A 19,278-nucleotide genomic window follows, 5' to 3' on the forward strand; every position below is an offset into this window, starting at 1 on the left:
CGCTTCAGGGTAAAATGATCTGACCACCACCTATAGAAGTAGCAACCGATTCTGAGAGAAGTCAGATCCTTACGCAAAAGGATCCCAATGTTTTTGGAAGAAGCTACATAGATAACACTTCAGCTCTGAGAACCATGGATGCATTTCTGGGAGAGAAGATGCGCCTTGATCATATTAAATACCTTAGAGGGGTTGGCAAATACCGTGCAATTAGCTACCCCAGGCATCTGCCAGCTGAGTGACAGCATGCTATCGAGAAGCATAAAGACTTGTGCGAACTCGAAAGCCGACTTAAAGAGTTACGTACCCAGGAGAGTTCTGGTGAACCCAGCCATCAGACCATGGTTGGCGAGAGTGATGCCGACAACGTTGATCAGGATGCTAGCTTTGCCATAAAGCTCACCGCCAAGCAAATAGATGTCTTGAAGACTCGCCTTCATCAATCTGAATTAGCTAAGTACAGGGAGGAATGGGTTCAAAGGCGTGTTGAAGCGCAGGTCAGGGCTGGAGGGAAAGCTCTAGAAATGATTATTTATAATAACATCGCACACTGCCTGTTCAAGGCCCAGCCCGATCGTCAACGCATCGCCAAGATGATGCCAATGGATGACCATATATCCTACCAAGATATGCTCTCTGTCGTGGAGAGCCTGTTGGCCTACTGCATCAAAGACTATGATGTTTTCTACCGTCCTGGGGAGGAGCCTGTTGATGGGAGATGTCCGGTTGGGAACTGTAATTTGACGAGGTGAGTGAGGCAGTCAGTCAATATACACCCTCCGTCATCCTCCCCATCTCTAATATTCCTCAGTTTGGCCCGCCCTATGCGATCTAATCATATTCAAGAATGCCAACGCAAGGAACATTACAAGATGCTTGGGTGCGAGGAGACGCAACTAAAATACTGCTATGAGTGCTTTGCCTTCTCGAAAACAGAAAAGTGGGAAGATCATTGCAGCTGGCATCTCAAGCAGGGCATGTCCAGGCGGTGCGAAATAATCACTTACTATTATACCCTCGTCCGGCCAGGGTACTGTCCTTTTTGTCTCGGCTCTGAGACTCTCTCACCCCCAGACCGCATGAGAGCCTGGAAACGGAGTAATGAACTGAGAAGCCACGTTGTCAGCCATATAGAGACAATGTGCGGGACTTGCGTGTGTTCTCACCTAATGTGCTAAGTTAAGTTTCAATCAGAGGCCCAGCTACGTTATCACTTGAGCGATATGCATGGTCGGCAGAAGGCCATCTGGGCTTCGTGTGATGATGCGTTGGATAACCAGAAAATGTCAAGCGCTCGAGCCGATGCGGTCTCTCGAGGCAAGAAGAGATCCCGGGAGTGGAAAGGAACTAAAAAACAGCAAAGATTTGGTTCCAGCGAAGCTGGAGAGCTTCGCATTATTCACTGGGCTTCCCCCGAACCAAGTAATACTACCACATCCGCCGGTCGCAGTTCTGCAGAGATCAGGAGACAATCCGTCGGCTCTTCGCTCATCAAGAACACACATACAGGGCCCACTCCTGTTCTGCTCGCTCAACATAGCCCTGTCTCTTCAGACCCCTTGTCAACACCCTTCCGCCATTTTGCGGAGACATCGTTCTATTCACTAGACGGAAGGTTGGACCAACTGTGCGAAAATGGGCCAGAATCTGATATACGAGGCATTGAATGCTCAGCTCGTTCGCCGTCGTTGCTACCTGGCTCAACGGGTGACACTTTGGACACTTCTGACATGTCCACGCTCTGCACAAGCTATGAACCTGAGCATTCGACTGCTGGTGAAAGCCCTAAGGTCCTACCGATTGACCCGCGGTTAGTGCAAGATTGTAACTTACCAATCTTAGATGGGCACAAGTCAGCGATTCCTGGGGACAGAGACCATATTGATCTCCTGTATGATATATGCACTCCAGGTCTCACTACTTATCCAACATGTATGTTGAGTGATGCGAGCTTGTCTCCCAGAAAGGCCCCACCAGGTGCAGACGCTACTATATCCACTATTAGCGACCCATCCTCGCGTTCAGCACCTGAGAAAATACTTAAACAGCGCAGGCGTTTGAACGGTGGAGTCCATGCAACAAACCAACTGACTCGGGCCGCGGCGCGAAGGCAGGCCACTAATGCTCAGCGTCACACTCCATGCACCAAGAGCATCAGTGTGGCGAACCATCTTTCCAAGGGGGAAGACAGGCTTCTGAGGAGCATGGCGAAGGCAGGGTCGAATCTTGAGAAGACAATACGATAGTTCCGGAAACCTTTTCCGAATAGTCTAAAGCATCAGTTCGGAGATGGTGGTCCCTGATGCAACCATCTCTGCGGAATACTCGCTCAACCTCCAGGTTATGCATGGGTGGGTGATAGATTTGTTGGCGACTAAACGTTGCGAGCCATTAATGTCTCATGATTGGTTCAGCCTGAATGACAAGTAGGTAGTGTTTTAAATTATCCTCCTAATGCCATATCTTTTTTGATAACAGGTGACTTTCCGTCCAACGCAAGTCTCGGCTGAAATTCATTACAAAATACATATTTTCATGTGATTCCGCTTAGCCGAAGGTGAATTGAATGAAGTCTATTCCTCCTCGTCTGGTCCGTCGTCCAACGAAGGTCGACGACGGACGTCTTATATACCAAACGAATCGGTCGGACCGGAACAACAGTCCAACCGACGAACCAATGAGGTTCGTATCCCTACGAATGTTCTATGTACAACAGGTAGCCCGTAGGGTTCGTTATCACATTCAACTATTCACTTGAGAGACAACATGCAGAAAAGCGATTTATTATATTATGTAGTCTTGAGATGCATCTGCCAAAGGCGGTCCACTAGCCATCGCACAGGAAATTTCAACAGAGAGATGCTCTCTGGAATATTGAGGTACCAGTCATCTTCATCAACTAAACTCAGAGTGCGTGTCAGGACAGTGCATTCATAGTAAACAGGATAGAAGCCACTATCCTCCCAGTCGATAATCCCAGTAACAACATATTAGCCGCCAGAATCAAGATCCTGTTTCACCATTATATTGCTAGTTCTGACATCACCATGTGTGAACACTAATCCAGGCGTTAATGTTGAAGTGTCATGCTCTAGAAAAGAATGAAGAAGTTAAACATAGGTAGTACTATCATAGTGACGAGTGGAAAATTACAGATCATGAAATTCTTTTACAATTATAATACCTTTGAATAAGGTGCATTCATTAATATAAAGCTCTTTAACTCCCTCTCTGTAGATTCCACCAAGCGGGCTACCATTGGTTTATTAGAGTGTTCTTAAATATAAGAAGATACCATCTAGCTGGCATTATATTGAGAGCTTCTCTTCGCGTAGCAGGCTGGGCCATATTTGGGCTAAGGTAGTGCCCTGAATGTATGATATGAATATAACGCGGAAGGGCCTGAATGCCACCAACCTATGGGGCCTGGGGGCAGGAATACTAGGCGCCTAATCCATAAGGTATTACATGCTCATGTACTCTGTGTAATCATTATTTCTAGTAATAACTTTTGCAATAATGTTTTCATCACATTTAACCACCACACCTCTGACAGGGCTCTCCCAGAGTTTCTTTGAGGCCCAAAGCAGTCTTTTCAAGGATAATATAAGCGAGCCTTCAATACTAGTCGGCTTGTCTTCCGGCCCTGAGAATTGAGCAAGCACAGTGGTCACCTCTTTGGACAATGGATAGATCACTGTAGCATTCTCCGCCTGGTCAAGTCGAGTTCTGAACTCAGGGGGTGAATCTTCGAGGCACTTCTGTTCTCTGTTGATTCTTGGTCCCGCCGCCATTTCGATTCTGCGAGAATAGTTTTTCGGGAGCACTGATAGCAGATTGACTTCTGGTTCGTGTCTCAGAGTATCTTGGAGGTCCTCTATTAACCGAAAATTGATCTTCGCAGCATTAGATAGTTGACCATATTGAGCGTTTCGATGTTCATGGACATAAAAGTCAGGAAACATTGATATCAGGTCTGCTGCAGGGTCGTTCTCCAACGCAGCCTGAAACTCGAGCATGAGTTGTTTGTTCCATTGTGCGGCGTCCGCGTTTGGCAGTGATTTGGGCGATGTGGCGCTGCCCATGATAGTTGATGGAATGTAGGTTGGCGCTCAAAGAATATCTGTTTACCAAAAGAAACAGTGACGGTAACACCAGTCGACATGATTTGTCCGGGATACTCAGCTGATTATAAGTTAGACTACGCGGGCTTTGGCGGCTGGGGGGGGCAATTTTAGGGTCTCTTACGGCTCAAGTAAGTGATATCACCTTCGTGCGCCCTTCGTACTCGTCCAGGTTATCTTTGGGTGCCTTATCTGATGAATTGCTCCATTACCAGGGCTCGCTTAACTTATGACGCTGGAAGAGTTCACTTATCTACTATCCTTCCTGCATTTCGGCTGGTATATACTCGTTCTAGTTGCAGTAATCTGCTACTACTTCCGTCCAGTATACCGGAGGATCAGATGGGAACATTGAGCGTTTCCGAAAACGAAGGTGTCTTGACTCTCACAATGGGTTCTATGCGCCCAGATACCGTGGGCCAAGATACGACGGCTCAAAGTACAATGGGCGAGGGCTTGATCGAGGCTAAGCTCATTTCAAGGGAATACTGCCGTTCTCACTGGGTCATCACGCTCAGTCAATCTGGCAAGTGCATCAATGTTGATTTGTCGAGGAACGTAACTCGCTACTCACGGGACCCCCTTCCAGAGTTTGTCAGTTCCATCGGCTTTCGCATCAAGGAGGGCAAACCTCCAATTGATAATCTAATGGAGCATTTGTGGCTTCCGGTACCATTTATAAAGCGACCCCAGGATTTCTGCTCTTGCGTTCAATGGGTGTAAGTGCATAATGTCACATTTGCGTTCCCGTACTGATTGGCTGCAGATGGGGGGTTATTTACAACTACTCCGCAAACAATTGTATCGAGACTGTCTCCACGACTGGTATTTCGCGAGATGACCTCATTTGGGAGCTAGTCCGCAGGCAATCAGATGCTTTGATTGATATTGAAATGGACTTTGCCTTGTCGGAGCTCACGTGCATCGAGGATTATGGCAGTCAAGAGATCAGGTTTAATGATCGCAGTGACAGTCATGCAGGTGCTAATCCCCAGGACGCGGAGGTGGATGATGGAAAATGATTTGTCTTCATGATAATGTATCTGGTCCTGCTATACATGCTTCTTATAATCAATACTGGTGTCATGTCTATCCTTTGTACTATAAAGAATAAGCTAACTACTATTAGAAATCAGTATACTAATGTGATATCAGTAAATGAATATCATGAGTAGATTAATAATTATTAAGGTCAACCCTGGGTTACTAAGGTTAACCTAAGAAATCTCTATAATATCTATAACTTATCTTTTAGATAGATAGCTAGTAGCTAGATATAAATATAAGATCTTATCTTAGGTAAGTAAAGAGGTATTAGCCTAGTCTATCTTTCTTTATCTTTAATAATATTATCTTACTTATAGTAATTTTATTTAGTAGTATATCTAAAGTTATAGATAATAAGAAATTAAATACTCTTACTTTATTAAATTTATATTTATCTTAGTAAATACCTACTACTCTTCTCTATAAGTAACTACTAAATTTAAACTAAAAGATAGTAGAGTAGTTATACTTAGTAAAGAGTTTTTATTATAAGAGAACTCTTTATTAAGTCTTATTAGAAAAAATAAAAATAAAATAAGATATAATAACTCTAGGCTAGAGAAGTATTACTTAGTTACTAAAATAAGTCTTAATAAAAAATAATCTCTATAAGATAATATTCTTAAACCTCCCTATTAGAACTACTAGTAATAACTAGCTACTTATAGTAAATAATCCTACTAGGGATCTACTAGAGGATATAAAATAAGTCTTTATTAAATTATTTAAGATAATAGCCTAAGAAGTACTACTTACTAATATTAATATACTTTTTTAAAATATTTATTAAAAATAATATAATAAATAAGTACTACCCCTAGGATTATAAGAGATAAATTATTATTATAGATTATTATTTATTTTTAAGATCTTAAATCTTACTCTTATCTTAGAGTATAAAGATATATATATATAAGAGATATTATCTAAGAATAATAAAAGAGAGTTAAGAAATATTTTAGAGATATCTTATTAATAATAAGAAGAGTTCTCTCTAATCTAGAATATCTTATTATTATTAAGTAAAAACTTATAGAATATATTTATAAGAGATAGAAAATAAATAAAATCTAATTATAGATTAATCTTATACTAGTAATTACTAATATAGAAATCTTTTATATATAGTTATTAAAGAACTTTAAGAAATATAATATAAATAATAAAAGATAAAAGAAATATAAAAGCTTTATTTAAGATTTATAACTTATATAGCTATATATTACTATCTTAGATAAAGCTATAATATATATCTCTCTCTTAGTATATAAAGCTTCTCTTATTTAAAAATTTAGTATTAAGAGTTAATTAAAGCTTAGGAAAAGATAGATAAAGAACTAAATATAATTATAAATATATAATAAAATAATTAAATACTTCTCTCTTTATAAGAATAACTTAGCTACTACTTAATAACTTAGAGGTAACCTATAATTAAAACTATAATTTAATTAATATAATAAAGATTTAATAAATCTAAGTATAATTATTAGCTCTTCTTAGCTAAAGAGAAACTTTCTATAACTAAATAAGAATTTATTAAAGTAGAAATTATAATATTACTAAAATAAAGTATATTTTATATATAATAAAACTAGATATCTCTAACTATATCTCTTAAAGATAATAAAAAATAAGAAAGATTAATAAATCTAGAGATACTTATTAATTAAATAAAGAAAGCCTCTAATTATTAGAATATATAATATAATCTTTTTAAAGATAGGAAGGAAGAACTACCTAAAAGAAGAAATCTTTAATTATTATAAAGAATTACTAAGGTATATCTAAATATAATAGATATTAACTCTATATATTATATAATAGAAGTATAAAATAAGAGATAAATAATTTAGATTAAGACTCTTATTTACTATAGAGCTAGTTACTTATTTATATCCTAAATAATTATTAATTATCTTAATATAATAGAGCCTTCTTATAATAAAAGAAAAATACCCTTAGTTATATAACTATTAAATAGAGCTATAATAAATACCTACTAATAAGTAAGAATACTAATATAAATTAAGTAATAGACTAGTCTTACTAAATTATAGATCTTAAATATTAATAAGTATAAGATAATCTTAGGTTATAACTAACTAAAAATTACTAATTTATAGATTAACTAGTAATTAAACTAAATAACTCTTTAAAATAAGAGAAGAATATATTTTACCTACCCTATTAACCCCTAATATAAGATTAAATATTATAAAGATAACTTAGTATAGTAGGTAACTATAAAATAACTAAAGTAAATCCTATAAAAAGAGAAGTTAATAATATAATTATACCTCCTCTAAACTAGTAAAAAGGAATTAATAACTATAAATTATAATAAATAAATAAAAGATTTTAAGAATATATTCTAAGAAGAACTTAACCTAGGAATACTATCTATCTAAGGGATAGACTATATTATTAATATTAGTAATACTAAACTAACTAATATAAATACTTATCCTTAATTACTAGAGAAGTTTAAGAAAACCTACTACTAAGTAGAAGAACTACTATAAAAAGAAGTAATCTAGGCCTTAATAAGCTAGTAAGATTTATTAGTAATATTAGTCCTAAAGCTAGAGAGAAAATAATAAATATATATAGATTATTAAGTACTTAATAAAGTTATTATTAAGAATATTTATCTATTTCTAAGAATTTAGAAGTTAATTAACTAAGTTAGTTAAGTAAAGATCCTATTAAAAATTAATCTTTTTTTAAGATATTAATAATTATAGATAATAAATAATTTAATTACTAAGATAGTATTTAATACCTTCTTTAAGAAATATAAGTTTCTTATAATACTATTTAGACTCTATAATATATCTATAATATTCTAGATATATATAAATAGTTAACTATAAGATCTCCTATATATAGTAGTATATCTTAATAATATCTTAATATTCTTAGTAAGTAAAGAGGAATATAAATAATATATATAAGAAGTTCTTATCTAATTATAGAGGAACTAGCTATTTATAAAAGTCTTAAAGTATAAATTTAATTAATAAGAAATTAAATTTTATAGGTATATTATTAAAGAAGGAACTATAAAGCTAATACTAGCTAAGATAGAAGTTATTATCTAATAGCTAAAACTAAAAAATATCTATAAAATATAATAATTTCTTAGACTTATAATATATCTCTTTACTTATCTAAGATAAGATCTTATATTTATATCTAGCTACTAACTATCTATCTAAAAGATAAGTTATAGATATTATAGAGATTTCTTAGGTTAACCTTAGTAACCCAGGGTCAACCTTAATAATTATTAATCTACTTATGATATTTATTCACTGATATCACACTATATAGGGGGAGGAAGGCCCCTATAGGAATAAGAAAAAGAGGGATAGAAGGAGCTATAATAGTAATAGTAATAGTAGTAGTAGTAGTAGCAGGGGTAGTAGTAATAGGCCTAGTAGGGGTAGTAGTAGCAGGCCTAGTAGTAGTAGTAGTAGTAGTAGTAGTAATAGGTATAGGGGGGAGAAGTATAATAAGTAGTAGTAGTAGTATAAAGACTACCTCCTCCTCCTTTTATAAGAACTATTAGTAAGGATACTATAGACTTATAAGCCTTTACTTATCTTTAAGAGATTAGAGGGGATAAGTAAGAGTAGAGATATAAGAGAAGAGATATAAAAGAATATTTTTTTATAAAATATCTTATAATATCTTAACTATCTCTTTCTAAATATTATAAATTACAGAAGGTCCCTTACTAAAACTTTTATAATAAAAACTAGGAAAAATATAGAAGATAAAGAGAAGAAGAGTTTATATAATCTATAAAAATTATTATTACTCTAAACCCTACTCTATAAAAATTTTATATAATAAGATTAGTAAGGGATTTATAGGAGCATTATAAGAATAAGTAATATAAATCTAAAATATACTATAAGAAGATTTTAATAATAATAAAAATATTATAGTTAAAGAGGTCTATCTATAACTAAGTCTTTATAAGAAGATAAATAAATATAAGTTTATAAAAGAAAAGAATAATAAATCTTTTTTATTATTTATAATTTTCTCTTTATAAAAGAGGGTTTTTATTAAATAAAGATTTTTACTAGTATATCCTATTATAAATAAGGAATCTTAGATAGACCTTAGGGGCTAAGATCTTTTAAGAGGAGGGGTAGTTATAAGGATTATAAAGCTCTATTATATATTATATTAAAGCTATTTTTATAGAGGAACCTACTAATAAGAAGGCTCCTTATAAGAGATTATATAAATAGTTATATAACCTATAAAGATATAAACCCTGCTTATAACTACTAAACTCTAAAGATTAGTAATAATCTCTTTGAATAAGGACACCTATATTTGAATCTATTCATGACCATTCTTCTTTCACACTAGTTTCCAATTCTCGCGGATCATAGATCCTTATATGAAATCAATATCCAGTCATGTGGAAATGCACCAAGCAATGTTCTAATAAGCAGACCTATAAGTTATGGTCCAAATAGTGGTTTTGTAGGGCACTTAAATAGTCTAGAACTGAAAGCTAAAAATACTTATTCTTACTCCTTTGTCACCTTTCACCAGCATAAAGGGTTAAATTTTCCAGCTGTTAGTCCCCAGATGCTTGTTGATAGATGGCAAGCTTTAATATCTGTGATATACTCCTCTGGTTTAAGGGATTTTGCTTCCTTCCAGGCTTGATATACCTGTTTTATTGGTGGGTAGAGATGAAGTGCTTCTTTGATCAGATTATTTGCAGATGCCCTATCTAGTGAAAAGGCTCTGTTAAATTACTCTGCTATAGGCTTTTCTGAGTAACTTATGAGCACTTACCTCCAGTGAGTATATGCTTTGCCTATTTTGTATATGACCTTAAGGAAGCACTGTAAGATGATTTGCCATATGATCTTAAAACCAGGCAATATCAAGTTTAACAGGTTCGCGCATGGATTTAAAATATTTTCATCTGGTAATACCTCAAAGAGAGCTGTTTATAGTTTATCATTATTTTTAAATGCTATGAGGGTGCCTTCCTTTTTAGATATAATCCATAAGTTGTTGATAGCCTCAGCCAGCTCAGTAAGGGCTTTAAATGAGACATCCTTAGTGGCAGCTTCCTTCTTAAGAAAGAAAAATACCATCAGAATAGTGTTGAGAGTCATTAACTATACTATAGGTATGAGTCCAACTTCACATTAAGATTTGCAAGCACTATAGACATTGCTTTTCCATCACTTAATAGCATCTTAAATTACTGAAGCAATAATATCCCAGCTATTACTTAAGATATTGATAAGACCCCTTAACATCTTAACAAATTCCATAATGTAGCCTTCTTCTTCACTTATGAAAGCATTTTAAATCCCGAATGTTCACTATAGTAATTAGTTTGGGATACTTCTGGATTTGAATGGTGTAAGCTGATTTTCTTAACTATGGATTATTTCTGCTGTAATGAGTGAATGAATCTCACTCAGTGTGTAATAAACTATCTGTCAATCTAAAGCTTCTAGAGAAAGGACTTGGGCTTATTAATGTGCTAAAATTATGGTAGTAAAGATAAGTATAATAAGCATGACAGTAGAGAGAATGATGTTGTCTTGACACATCTTATTATAATGGTGAACAAGCTTGGAAGAAGTACTGTGGTGAAATTTTGAAGACCTTATAGTTGAGATTTGAATTAAGCAAGAGTGTGAAGATATGATAATGCCAAAATCCTTATATTACTAGGTGTGCCTGTCTACAGGGAATATTAAGCATGGAGAAAGAAGGAAGAAGGAAAAACAGGCCTATGCCTCAGATCAAGGATATAAATATCCCTGTGTGAGCTCCTTTACCCATCTAGGCACTGCTTAAGGCTATTACCATATCTGGCTCTGACTAGGGCTTCGTGCCCTATCCTAAGATACAGCAGGAAAGGCCGTCCCGGCGCCTGTTCAGGGCTATCCCGTAGGTCCAACTATCACAGTTATGATCACTCGTTGGAGTTTCCATTTTTGGGTAATTTTAGGGCTAGGGCTGTCGACAGAATGTGGTAGATGATAAAAATTTTGGGAAGTAGTAGTGGTGACTGAGAAGTAGTATTAGTTTAATTGTCTAGATGAGAATGGTAGCAATAACATGCTAATGAAAAGTACTGATATCTATAAATAAGCCATTCTTCTGGACTTGTTACAGAAGGGGCTTTGTGGGTTGCATTTCCTCAGTAAATATAATAAGTCTGCTAGACGCGCCTTGAGCATTTGTAGAAGATTTTTTGCTCATATTATAGGTGACCTTGATGATTATAACCTTGATGATTATAACCTTGATGATTACAGCAGCAGCAGCAATAGTAATAGCAATAGCTATAGGCAAAGTCCTATCTTGCCACAGCAGCAGTGTTCTGGATCTTCTGTGAAAGCTTCTGACGGCCCAAATTAGCAGCAGAGAAATTAAGCAGCTTCGGATGCCCTATCTGCTAATAACCTGCAAGGCCCAGGAGGATAGCTAGATGTAATTCTAAGATTCAATGCACACATAAACAGGATCCTGTCCATCCCTAAAGAGGTGTATAAGAACCTTGCTTCCGGGCATGATTAATCAGTCAGCTAAAGAAGAATTATAAACCCACACAGTTAATGGCCCTAATATCCTGCAGGATGCTTTTGGCCAACATGCATTGCTGCGAACTTGCTAGGTTTAATGACGGCCACTTCTCCTCTTAGGCTGCCCATATTGTTATCTTCACAGTCAGTAGTAGGCCACCTAAGAGGGAACAGTATTGAGTAGTTGCTAATTAGTTTTTTAATCCTAGACTCTTATGTCAGTGTATTAAACCCCTGTGTATCTGGCTGCTTACCTAGTTAACTATTTTTATACTTTAACAGTCTCATTGCTGTTCATAATTATCTATGGATAACCCACCCTGTGTCAGAAAAGGAATGTTAGCTCTATCTCAGAAGTAACACAGATAGGTCTCCACAGGGAATCTTCAATCTCAGCCTGATAACTCATGTCCCAGTCTTTGAGGGTTAATTATGATAATTTAATGTATGGTAATGAGGGGATACTTGGCCATTTAGTTAAAAGCTGCTGTTTAGGACAGTTAGACATGATAAGGCTACAGCAAGGCCATGGCAAGGCACCAGAGCTGTGAGATCATGGGGTAGGGTTCTGAAGCCCTAGGAACAAAGAACTAGGAATAACTTTAGATAACACTAGATTAGGAAAGGGGCACACACATAGAGGCATATAAAATCCCCCTAGAGCAGTGGATTCCTGTCCTTCTTCTTCTTTCCCTTCTCATGCTTAATATTCTCATTAAACCGCATGTAAGGATCGCGAAGGTCTATTATGTATTATATTAAAGCTACCTTCGCAGAGGAGCCTACTGATGAGAAGGCTCCTTGTAAGAGGTCATGTGAATAGTCACATGACCTACAAAGATATAAACCCTGCCCGCGACTACTGAACTCTGAAGTTCAGTGATAATCTCTTTGAATAAGGACACCTACATTTGATTCTATTTGCGAACATTCTCCTTTCACACTAGTTTCTAATTCTCACAGATCATAGATCCTTATACCGCACCTCTATATGCAGCATTAGCTAGTTTAAATACATGAGATTGGCACTGTCACACTGTTGCCTTATGAGCTAGGCTCTTGACCTGGGTAGCTTTATTCTTGAGGAGTTATTTAAGATAATTTTTTTGATTGGCTGATAGCCTGACTTTATACTTGTTTGGAGACTCATATCTCTATTAGAACAACATTAACTCTAAGAGAAAATCTGAATCTAAAACACTAGCTCAGTTAAGATGATGCCACTGCTGTTTAATATTAAGACATGCATATGGATGGTGGTATAGTATACCTCTTAATCACCTAATTATAGGAGATATGCTAGAGTAGCTAGGTATTACAGGATGACCCACACCCATTAGTGGAACATTCTAGAATAACTTTTTCTTGGATATAGCTGTTGATACATGGCCAGGCGGACCCGGTCCAACAGCCCACTGGGTCATCCATTCATAGCCATGTGGCCTAGCCAGCCAACTAGCCATGGACGTACCTCCCGCAAGGCCATCTAATGCGGCGAGCTTGAGCTACCGCAGCGCAGTCTCCTATACAGTCATCCTGTGGAGCCATCTTATGGGGCTGTTAGGCTGTCTGGCTATACCTTTTTCTAACTGTAAGGGCTTAATCAACAAACTAATATTAGAAGCTAAACATGAGAAAACTAAGCATGGAGAGGAAAAGAGGAAACAGGAATATAAGGCTATCCTCAGATGCCCTTTATGTGGCGTGCTCACATGATTGGGGATAACCCTCTCTAATAACCCTACCCGCGACCACATGTCCAGAATATTATTTCCCCACTTCCACAACTAGTAGTTCTGCAAACTATACACATTTCTGAATAACCTTATGCTCAGCCGTCACACCAATAATCCTTCTCCAATGAACAACACCTACTATCAAAAGTATACTAGAGACAGTAATACCGCAGCTACTAAAGGGCAGCAACAAATATTATCAAATCATCTTACTCCTGCGCTGAGAAGATTTCAGCCTATAATTCTTGGATTAGAGACAGACCATATTATTCATAATAATAATCTACCATCAATTATTTGCCCATCAATATTTTCACCCATCACTTGTAATGAACGCTCGATGGAATGGAAAAGTATGAGTCATCGCATTTCCGGCCTAGACGCCTGTCGATCGTTTCAGCCATTGCGCTTGACGTCAGTGTTTTCGCCCCACATGTCACGGTGCCTCATGCCGTCCCGCCCGTTCCTGTCGTCTCGACCTGTCTCGACTGTTCCTGCCGTTCCTACCGTTCCCACCGTTCCGTCTATTCTTACCACTCCGCGTGTTTCTGCCGTTCTGCCTGTTTGTCCTGTTTACTCTGTTTGTTCTGTTTGCATTCGAACCCTGATGAGAAGGCCTGATTTTCGACATACCTGAACATGGTGAAAATCGGAGGGGTCCGCGGGGGTGTTGATCACTGTGGGGCCCCGATGAAATGAGCGTTGTTGCCTAAGTCTACCTGACTAAGACTGGGAGCTAAATCCAAACAGAAGGTCTAACAGGGATGGTGGCGTTGTCACATGATATGTCACGTACAAGGGCGCTAACAAGTAACAACAACTGAAATCTCCTGTCCACCCAAAGCCCAGCTCCGTTGCCTTCCTGAGACATCACGTTCTGGATTGGTTTCACCAAAATATTGATCATGAAACGGGCAGCCACTCCTGGTTTTCGCAACGACGGGGATGAACGACCCGCGAAGCTGCGACGCCGAAACAGTTCAAGCACGCTTCCAATCCCGTCGAACGGACAACAGAAGGAGCAGACGATACCACAACCGCCTTCACCTTTATCGAACAATCATAGCATCAAGGTCAGTTCCAGTGCAAATAACCATAACGATGTGGCTCAGTGGAACATAGGTCGATAAGCCAGATTACAAACCTGTAGCTCCGCCTCGATCAAAAAAGGTCAACGACCGCGAGAACGAAATATTCCAGTGGATTCCTCCTCCCTCGGACGATTTTGAAGTTATGAGTCAGCCAGCACCCAAAAGATCGCGATCACGATCGATCTCGACTGATCGCGGACGACCCCGTTCCATTTCACCGAGTACTAGTGCCTCATCTCGGGATGCTAAATCATACGCCTACAAGGCTGCGAATTATGTTACAATACTCGAGACCAAGGGCTGCTACATGCGGTCATCAGATGCGGGTCCGATCCCGGACGACGTGGATCTTTGCAAGCGACTGCTTGATCCATCAGTTGATACTCCACATGGGAGCTTATTTGACGACGAGTACATCAAGGCCTTTCATGATATATTACAAAATCGATCAGAAGCCCGGCTGTTAGTAGATTTACACCCATATCTCATGCCATCTGCAGAAAATCTTTTTATTAAAGGCAGGGCAGATCTAAAAAATGTGATTGATGGTTATAATGATCCATGGCTAAAGACAGAGCCTATCTACGGTCCTAAACCGCAACCGGATCATGCCCAAGGCTTGAAGTGGTCAATCTTTTCAGCGAGCCAGCGACGAAAGCTTGGGATCAAACCAGATGAAAAATCTTTTTATGCAGTCCGAGAGGATATGTATTTTCCATATTTAACCGCAGAAATTAAATGCGGGAACCAGGCATTGGAATTTGCTGATCGGCAGAACATGCACAGTATGTGCATTGCCCTTCGGGCTGTGGTTAGTCTCGCGCAAGCAGCTGGTCGAGAGGGAGAAGTCCATCAGCGGCTCCTTGGATTTTCAATTTCACACGAATTAGAAGGCGTACGGATCTACGGATACTATCCAGAGATCGACGAAGATGACATTAAATACTATCGCTGGCCAGTGAAGAAATACAATATATGGACAGAGGCAGATAAATGGACATGTTATCGTTTCGTGGAGAAAGTCAATCAGGAATTCCTCCCCACTCATATCAACCGATTAATGCAATTCCTGGAAGAGATTCCCGATCCACAAGATGTCTCATTCGAGCTCGATATCGATGACGACATTGGTTCCCAATCACGAATTGCGTCTCAGGAACGCTCGTCATATAGCCGGGCCACATCTTCACAGCATCGGGTCCTACAACCAGAGCTACGAAACATGATTCAGACCTTGCAGCAGCAATTAGACGAACAGAAGGCGCGGGAAGAGAAGCTTCTCGCCCAGTTGGAACAGCAGAGAGTCGAGCAGAAGGCACGCGAAGAAAAATCATCTGCAGAGCATAAGAGTCGAGAGGAGAAGCTCCTTGCCCAAATAGAACAGCAGGGATTGCAACTAGAAAGGTTTCTTAGACTTTTGGAACAGAATAAGGAGTGAAGTCGGTGTCTTAATATCAGCGCCTAACCGAAGAAGACATATGCCTGCTTGATTGTATATCTACCCAGTCACTGCTATGCTTTGAGAACAGGGTTATAACATCATGATGAACATACTCCTTCACACCACAATAGATAGCTCCCTTGAAAACAAAAGCCATATTTGATCGTCAACACGATACAGCACGATTCTTTAAATTTCTTCAAGTCGCATGTGGCCTCCTGTTCTAGCCAACCCCACAAAGTAATGCGCAGAGCACGTCCCACACTTTCGTGATGGTTTCGTCAAAATAACTTCTTGCTCAATCCGTCTGGTTGGAAAAATGCGCGCACGTCCCGCAGCCTTGAACAGTGAAGTGAGTGTCCGAGCTTCACCCATCGTTTAGTCTTGCTAACGATCTGCAGTGGAGACCCACACCCGACACCGAGTAAACAAGATCCTCTCCATGGATCTGTACTTTTCAAGGGAGCGAACGGCGGGAGTGTGTATCAGCACACGTTTACCCGAGTGGACTTGTGAAGTTTTCTACAAAGAAATATTCGGAGGTCAATGTCGGTCGTGATTCGGAGGCCCCTGCTGATGAGTAAAAATAATATCAGTGAGAAAAAGCAACAGATGATACTTGTTGAAGAGCGGATGGAGGAATGAGTCTTCAGTTAGCGCGTGCCAAGCCAGAATTGGCGCTAGATAGTGGAGCCGTCCTGCCTTTTTTATATTGACTTTGTTATATAAATTCATATTTATACTTCTCATTGACGCTTCTTTTCAAAATGTAGTCCATAAGCCGTGCCTCAAAACGCATATCTTTCCTTTGTACCAGACTTTCTCCAGTATCGCCATCAGTCCCGGCGACATCCGTTCCTCAAGGCGAACTTGTCGATGAAGAGATCAGCCCTGGATATAATCCAAAACAATATTATCCAGCGAGACCGGGACAAACTCTTGCTAATAGTTATCAACTGTTGGTTAAGATTGGATGGGGAGCGGGTTTAACTGTATGGCTCGCTCGAGATGTTGCAAGGCATGAACCGTTTCTTTTTATGTTTGGTCACATTTCCTATCACTAACTCTAAAGCGGACCTTTGATAGATATCGACGGCAGACTGAGCGCTTAGTGGCCTTGAAGATCATAAACAATGATAACCCAGAAGGCGCCTACCGTGAGCGTGATATTGAAATACACATTGGACAGCAAACCGCCTCACATCGTGGTCGTCCCGTTATCCGCAATTGTCTCGACAACTTTGAGGTGGCAGGCCCTATAGGAACCCATTTATGCTTGGCCTACGAACCTGCACGAGAACCACTCTGGATTTTTCAGAGAAGGTTCGAGGGCGAGAGGTTTCCTCTATCAATGGCCAAGGGTTATATGCTTATCCTTTTAGCTGGCCTTGATTACCTCCATTCCCAATGCAGGGTTGTACACACAGGTGAGTAACACACCAACACTCGTATATTTAGGAATATCCAACTAATATTTATTTCCAGATCTGAAGTTCGACAATATACTAGTAACGTTCGAAAACGAAAACATTCTTCCCAAGTTTGCCAGAGAACAAGCGGTTCATTCTATGCAATTCAAAACGGATCCAGATACCGGTCGTGTTGTCTATCGCTGTCATAATGACTTCGGGCCCCTCGATCCGAGCAAGTTAGGGAACATATATCCTCAAATAACCGATTTTGGTGCGTCTACATTACTTGGTGATGACAGTAATAATGAGGCTACTCAACTTGGTACCCGTCCCATACAGCCTGACTATTATCGTGCGCCAGAAGTTATTCTTGGTTGCGGCTGGAGCTTCAGTGCAGATATATGGAATTTGGGTGTTCTGGTAAGGGATACAAATGAAACATGCATATTAATTCGCATATGTTGACTCATATCCCCCAACAGGCGTGGAATATAATCGAAGGTACAGAGTTATTTACTCAAGTACAAGATGCAGGAGGAAATTACGTTTCAAAAGCACATCTCGCGGAGATGATAGCACTGCTTGGCCCGCCACCCAAGAAATTACTTGCGATGTCAGATTCAATGGCGCAGGTCGAATGGTCTCCAGCTATTACAGATGAGAGAGGCAAGACGTATAAAAATAACAGAGACTATTTTGGTGGACCATTCTTTGATGGAGAAGGTGGGTAACCCATGTTTCAACTCACATACTTCACGCTGATTTAGTTGGTAGGCAAATTCCTTCACGATGATCTGGTACCGACACGGAAATTTGAAGATACACTTCCATCTTTAGAAACTAGTGAAAGAGAGGCTTTTCTATCTTTTATCAAACAAATGCTTGAATGGCTACCTGAAGAGCGAAAGACGGCGCGGGAGTTGATGGACCATCCGTTCCTCAACAATTGATTGGCTCTTACCATGGCTCTATTCTTATTAAAACGTTTACGAATGACATAACACCATACCGAAGCTACTCTTTGCCTCGGAGACAGACTCGATAGAGTTCTCCTAGCAGGCTTAATGACGTTAATTCGGATCGGTTCTTGAGATATCTGCCATGTCGACTCTGTCTAGTGAATATCAATCGCTGTGTGGAATCGAGTTCCACAGATCTAGTAGACCGAGGCATGCTATATCGAGGTGACGGTTCTGCTAAATGTAGTGATGTTTTTGATTCCGAACAGGCAGTAAAGAGCTACAGGTAAAGGACGGCTCCTCTGGTCGGGATCCTGGCTCGGGGTGATTCGGCCTCGTCGCAGACATCATCCAGCCAGGTGATCCATCTCTCTCCTCGATGGAATCGCCGAAGACGTTCACGAATTGGACTCGGCTCCTTTAGTTTATAAAACTGCAATTGACATCTGCCTCCGTCCGACAAGGGAAATCACAATCCGATCTTCCGCTATGAGAGGCCATCCTCTTCCACCAACCGCGTTAGACAAGCATTCTCGTCTTCTTGCCGCGTTGGACTTCACGAATCATTCTCAAGACAATTTCCTCCGCCTCAGTTCCAGCGCACGGCTTGCCCCGCTAGGCACATTCTCTGTTTCAGGCGACTCCGCCCTATCTTTTCGATCCCCACAAGGCGCTCGGTGCGAGCGTCTAGTCGGCTTCGGTGCGCGTGGCTTGACAGGCGGTGCTCTTTGACTGTGAACAGAGTCTTATTAGCGCACAAGATGTTTACACTGGCGGAGCTCAAGAGCAGCTGGAGGCCGTCTCATTGATCGCTTGATTACCTTGACGCGAGTTCATCATCGTCATCCTCTATTATAAGACCGGCCCCCAGCTCCAGGCTC

The 19,278-nt window shown here is 39.4% G+C and overlaps 5 protein-coding genes across 5 annotated transcripts, besides 5 other annotated features; 4 read left to right on the plus strand and 1 right to left on the minus strand.

The window, feature by feature from the left end:
* Positions 1-341: 341 nt before the first annotated feature.
* Positions 342-752, plus strand: ACLA_010220 (uncharacterized protein; the record flags this gene model as incomplete). Its single annotated transcript, XM_001274021.1, has 1 exon — positions 342-752. The coding sequence occupies one exon, from the start codon at positions 342-344 to the stop codon at positions 750-752; it is 411 nt and encodes a 136-aa protein (XP_001274022.1).
* Positions 753-3,464: 2,712 nt separating this feature from the next.
* ACLA_010230 (uncharacterized protein) lies at positions 3,465-4,085 on the minus strand (the record flags this gene model as incomplete). Its single annotated transcript, XM_001274022.1, has 1 exon — positions 3,465-4,085. One exon carries the CDS (start codon positions 4,083-4,085, stop codon positions 3,465-3,467), a length of 621 nt encoding a protein of 206 aa, XP_001274023.1.
* Positions 4,086-4,514: 429 nt separating this feature from the next.
* On the plus strand, positions 4,515-5,146 carry ACLA_010240 (uncharacterized protein; the record flags this gene model as incomplete). Its single annotated transcript, XM_001274023.1, has 2 exons — positions 4,515-4,843; positions 4,891-5,146. The coding sequence occupies 2 exons, from the start codon at positions 4,515-4,517 to the stop codon at positions 5,144-5,146; spliced, it is 585 nt and encodes a 194-aa protein (XP_001274024.1).
* Positions 5,147-7,780: 2,634 nt separating this feature from the next.
* Positions 7,781-8,326: a mobile genetic element.
* A 219-nt stretch (positions 8,327-8,545) lies between these two features.
* Positions 8,546-8,707: a microsatellite.
* Positions 8,561-8,663: a microsatellite.
* A 96-nt stretch (positions 8,708-8,803) lies between the features above and the next one.
* Positions 8,804-8,838: a microsatellite.
* Positions 8,839-11,445: 2,607 nt separating this feature from the next.
* Positions 11,446-11,487: a microsatellite.
* Positions 11,488-14,399: 2,912 nt separating this feature from the next.
* Positions 14,400-16,023, plus strand: ACLA_010250 (uncharacterized protein; the record flags this gene model as incomplete). Its single annotated transcript, XM_001274024.1, has 2 exons — positions 14,400-14,567; positions 14,617-16,023. The coding sequence occupies 2 exons, from the start codon at positions 14,400-14,402 to the stop codon at positions 16,021-16,023; spliced, it is 1,575 nt and encodes a 524-aa protein (XP_001274025.1).
* A 1,354-nt stretch (positions 16,024-17,377) lies between these two features.
* On the plus strand, positions 17,378-18,169 carry ACLA_010260 (uncharacterized protein; the record flags this gene model as incomplete). The annotated part of the gene is made up of 3 exons (XM_001274025.1): positions 17,378-17,453; positions 17,512-17,858; positions 17,921-18,169. 3 exons carry the CDS (start codon positions 17,378-17,380, stop codon positions 18,167-18,169), a joined length of 672 nt encoding a protein of 223 aa, XP_001274026.1.
* Between the last annotated feature and the right edge of the window lie 1,109 nt (positions 18,170-19,278).

This window comes from Aspergillus clavatus, genomic scaffold, assembly GCF_000002715.2.
Source record: "Aspergillus clavatus NRRL 1 1099423829795 genomic scaffold, whole genome shotgun sequence".
NCBI lineage: Eukaryota > Fungi > Ascomycota > Eurotiomycetes > Eurotiales > Aspergillaceae > Aspergillus > Aspergillus clavatus.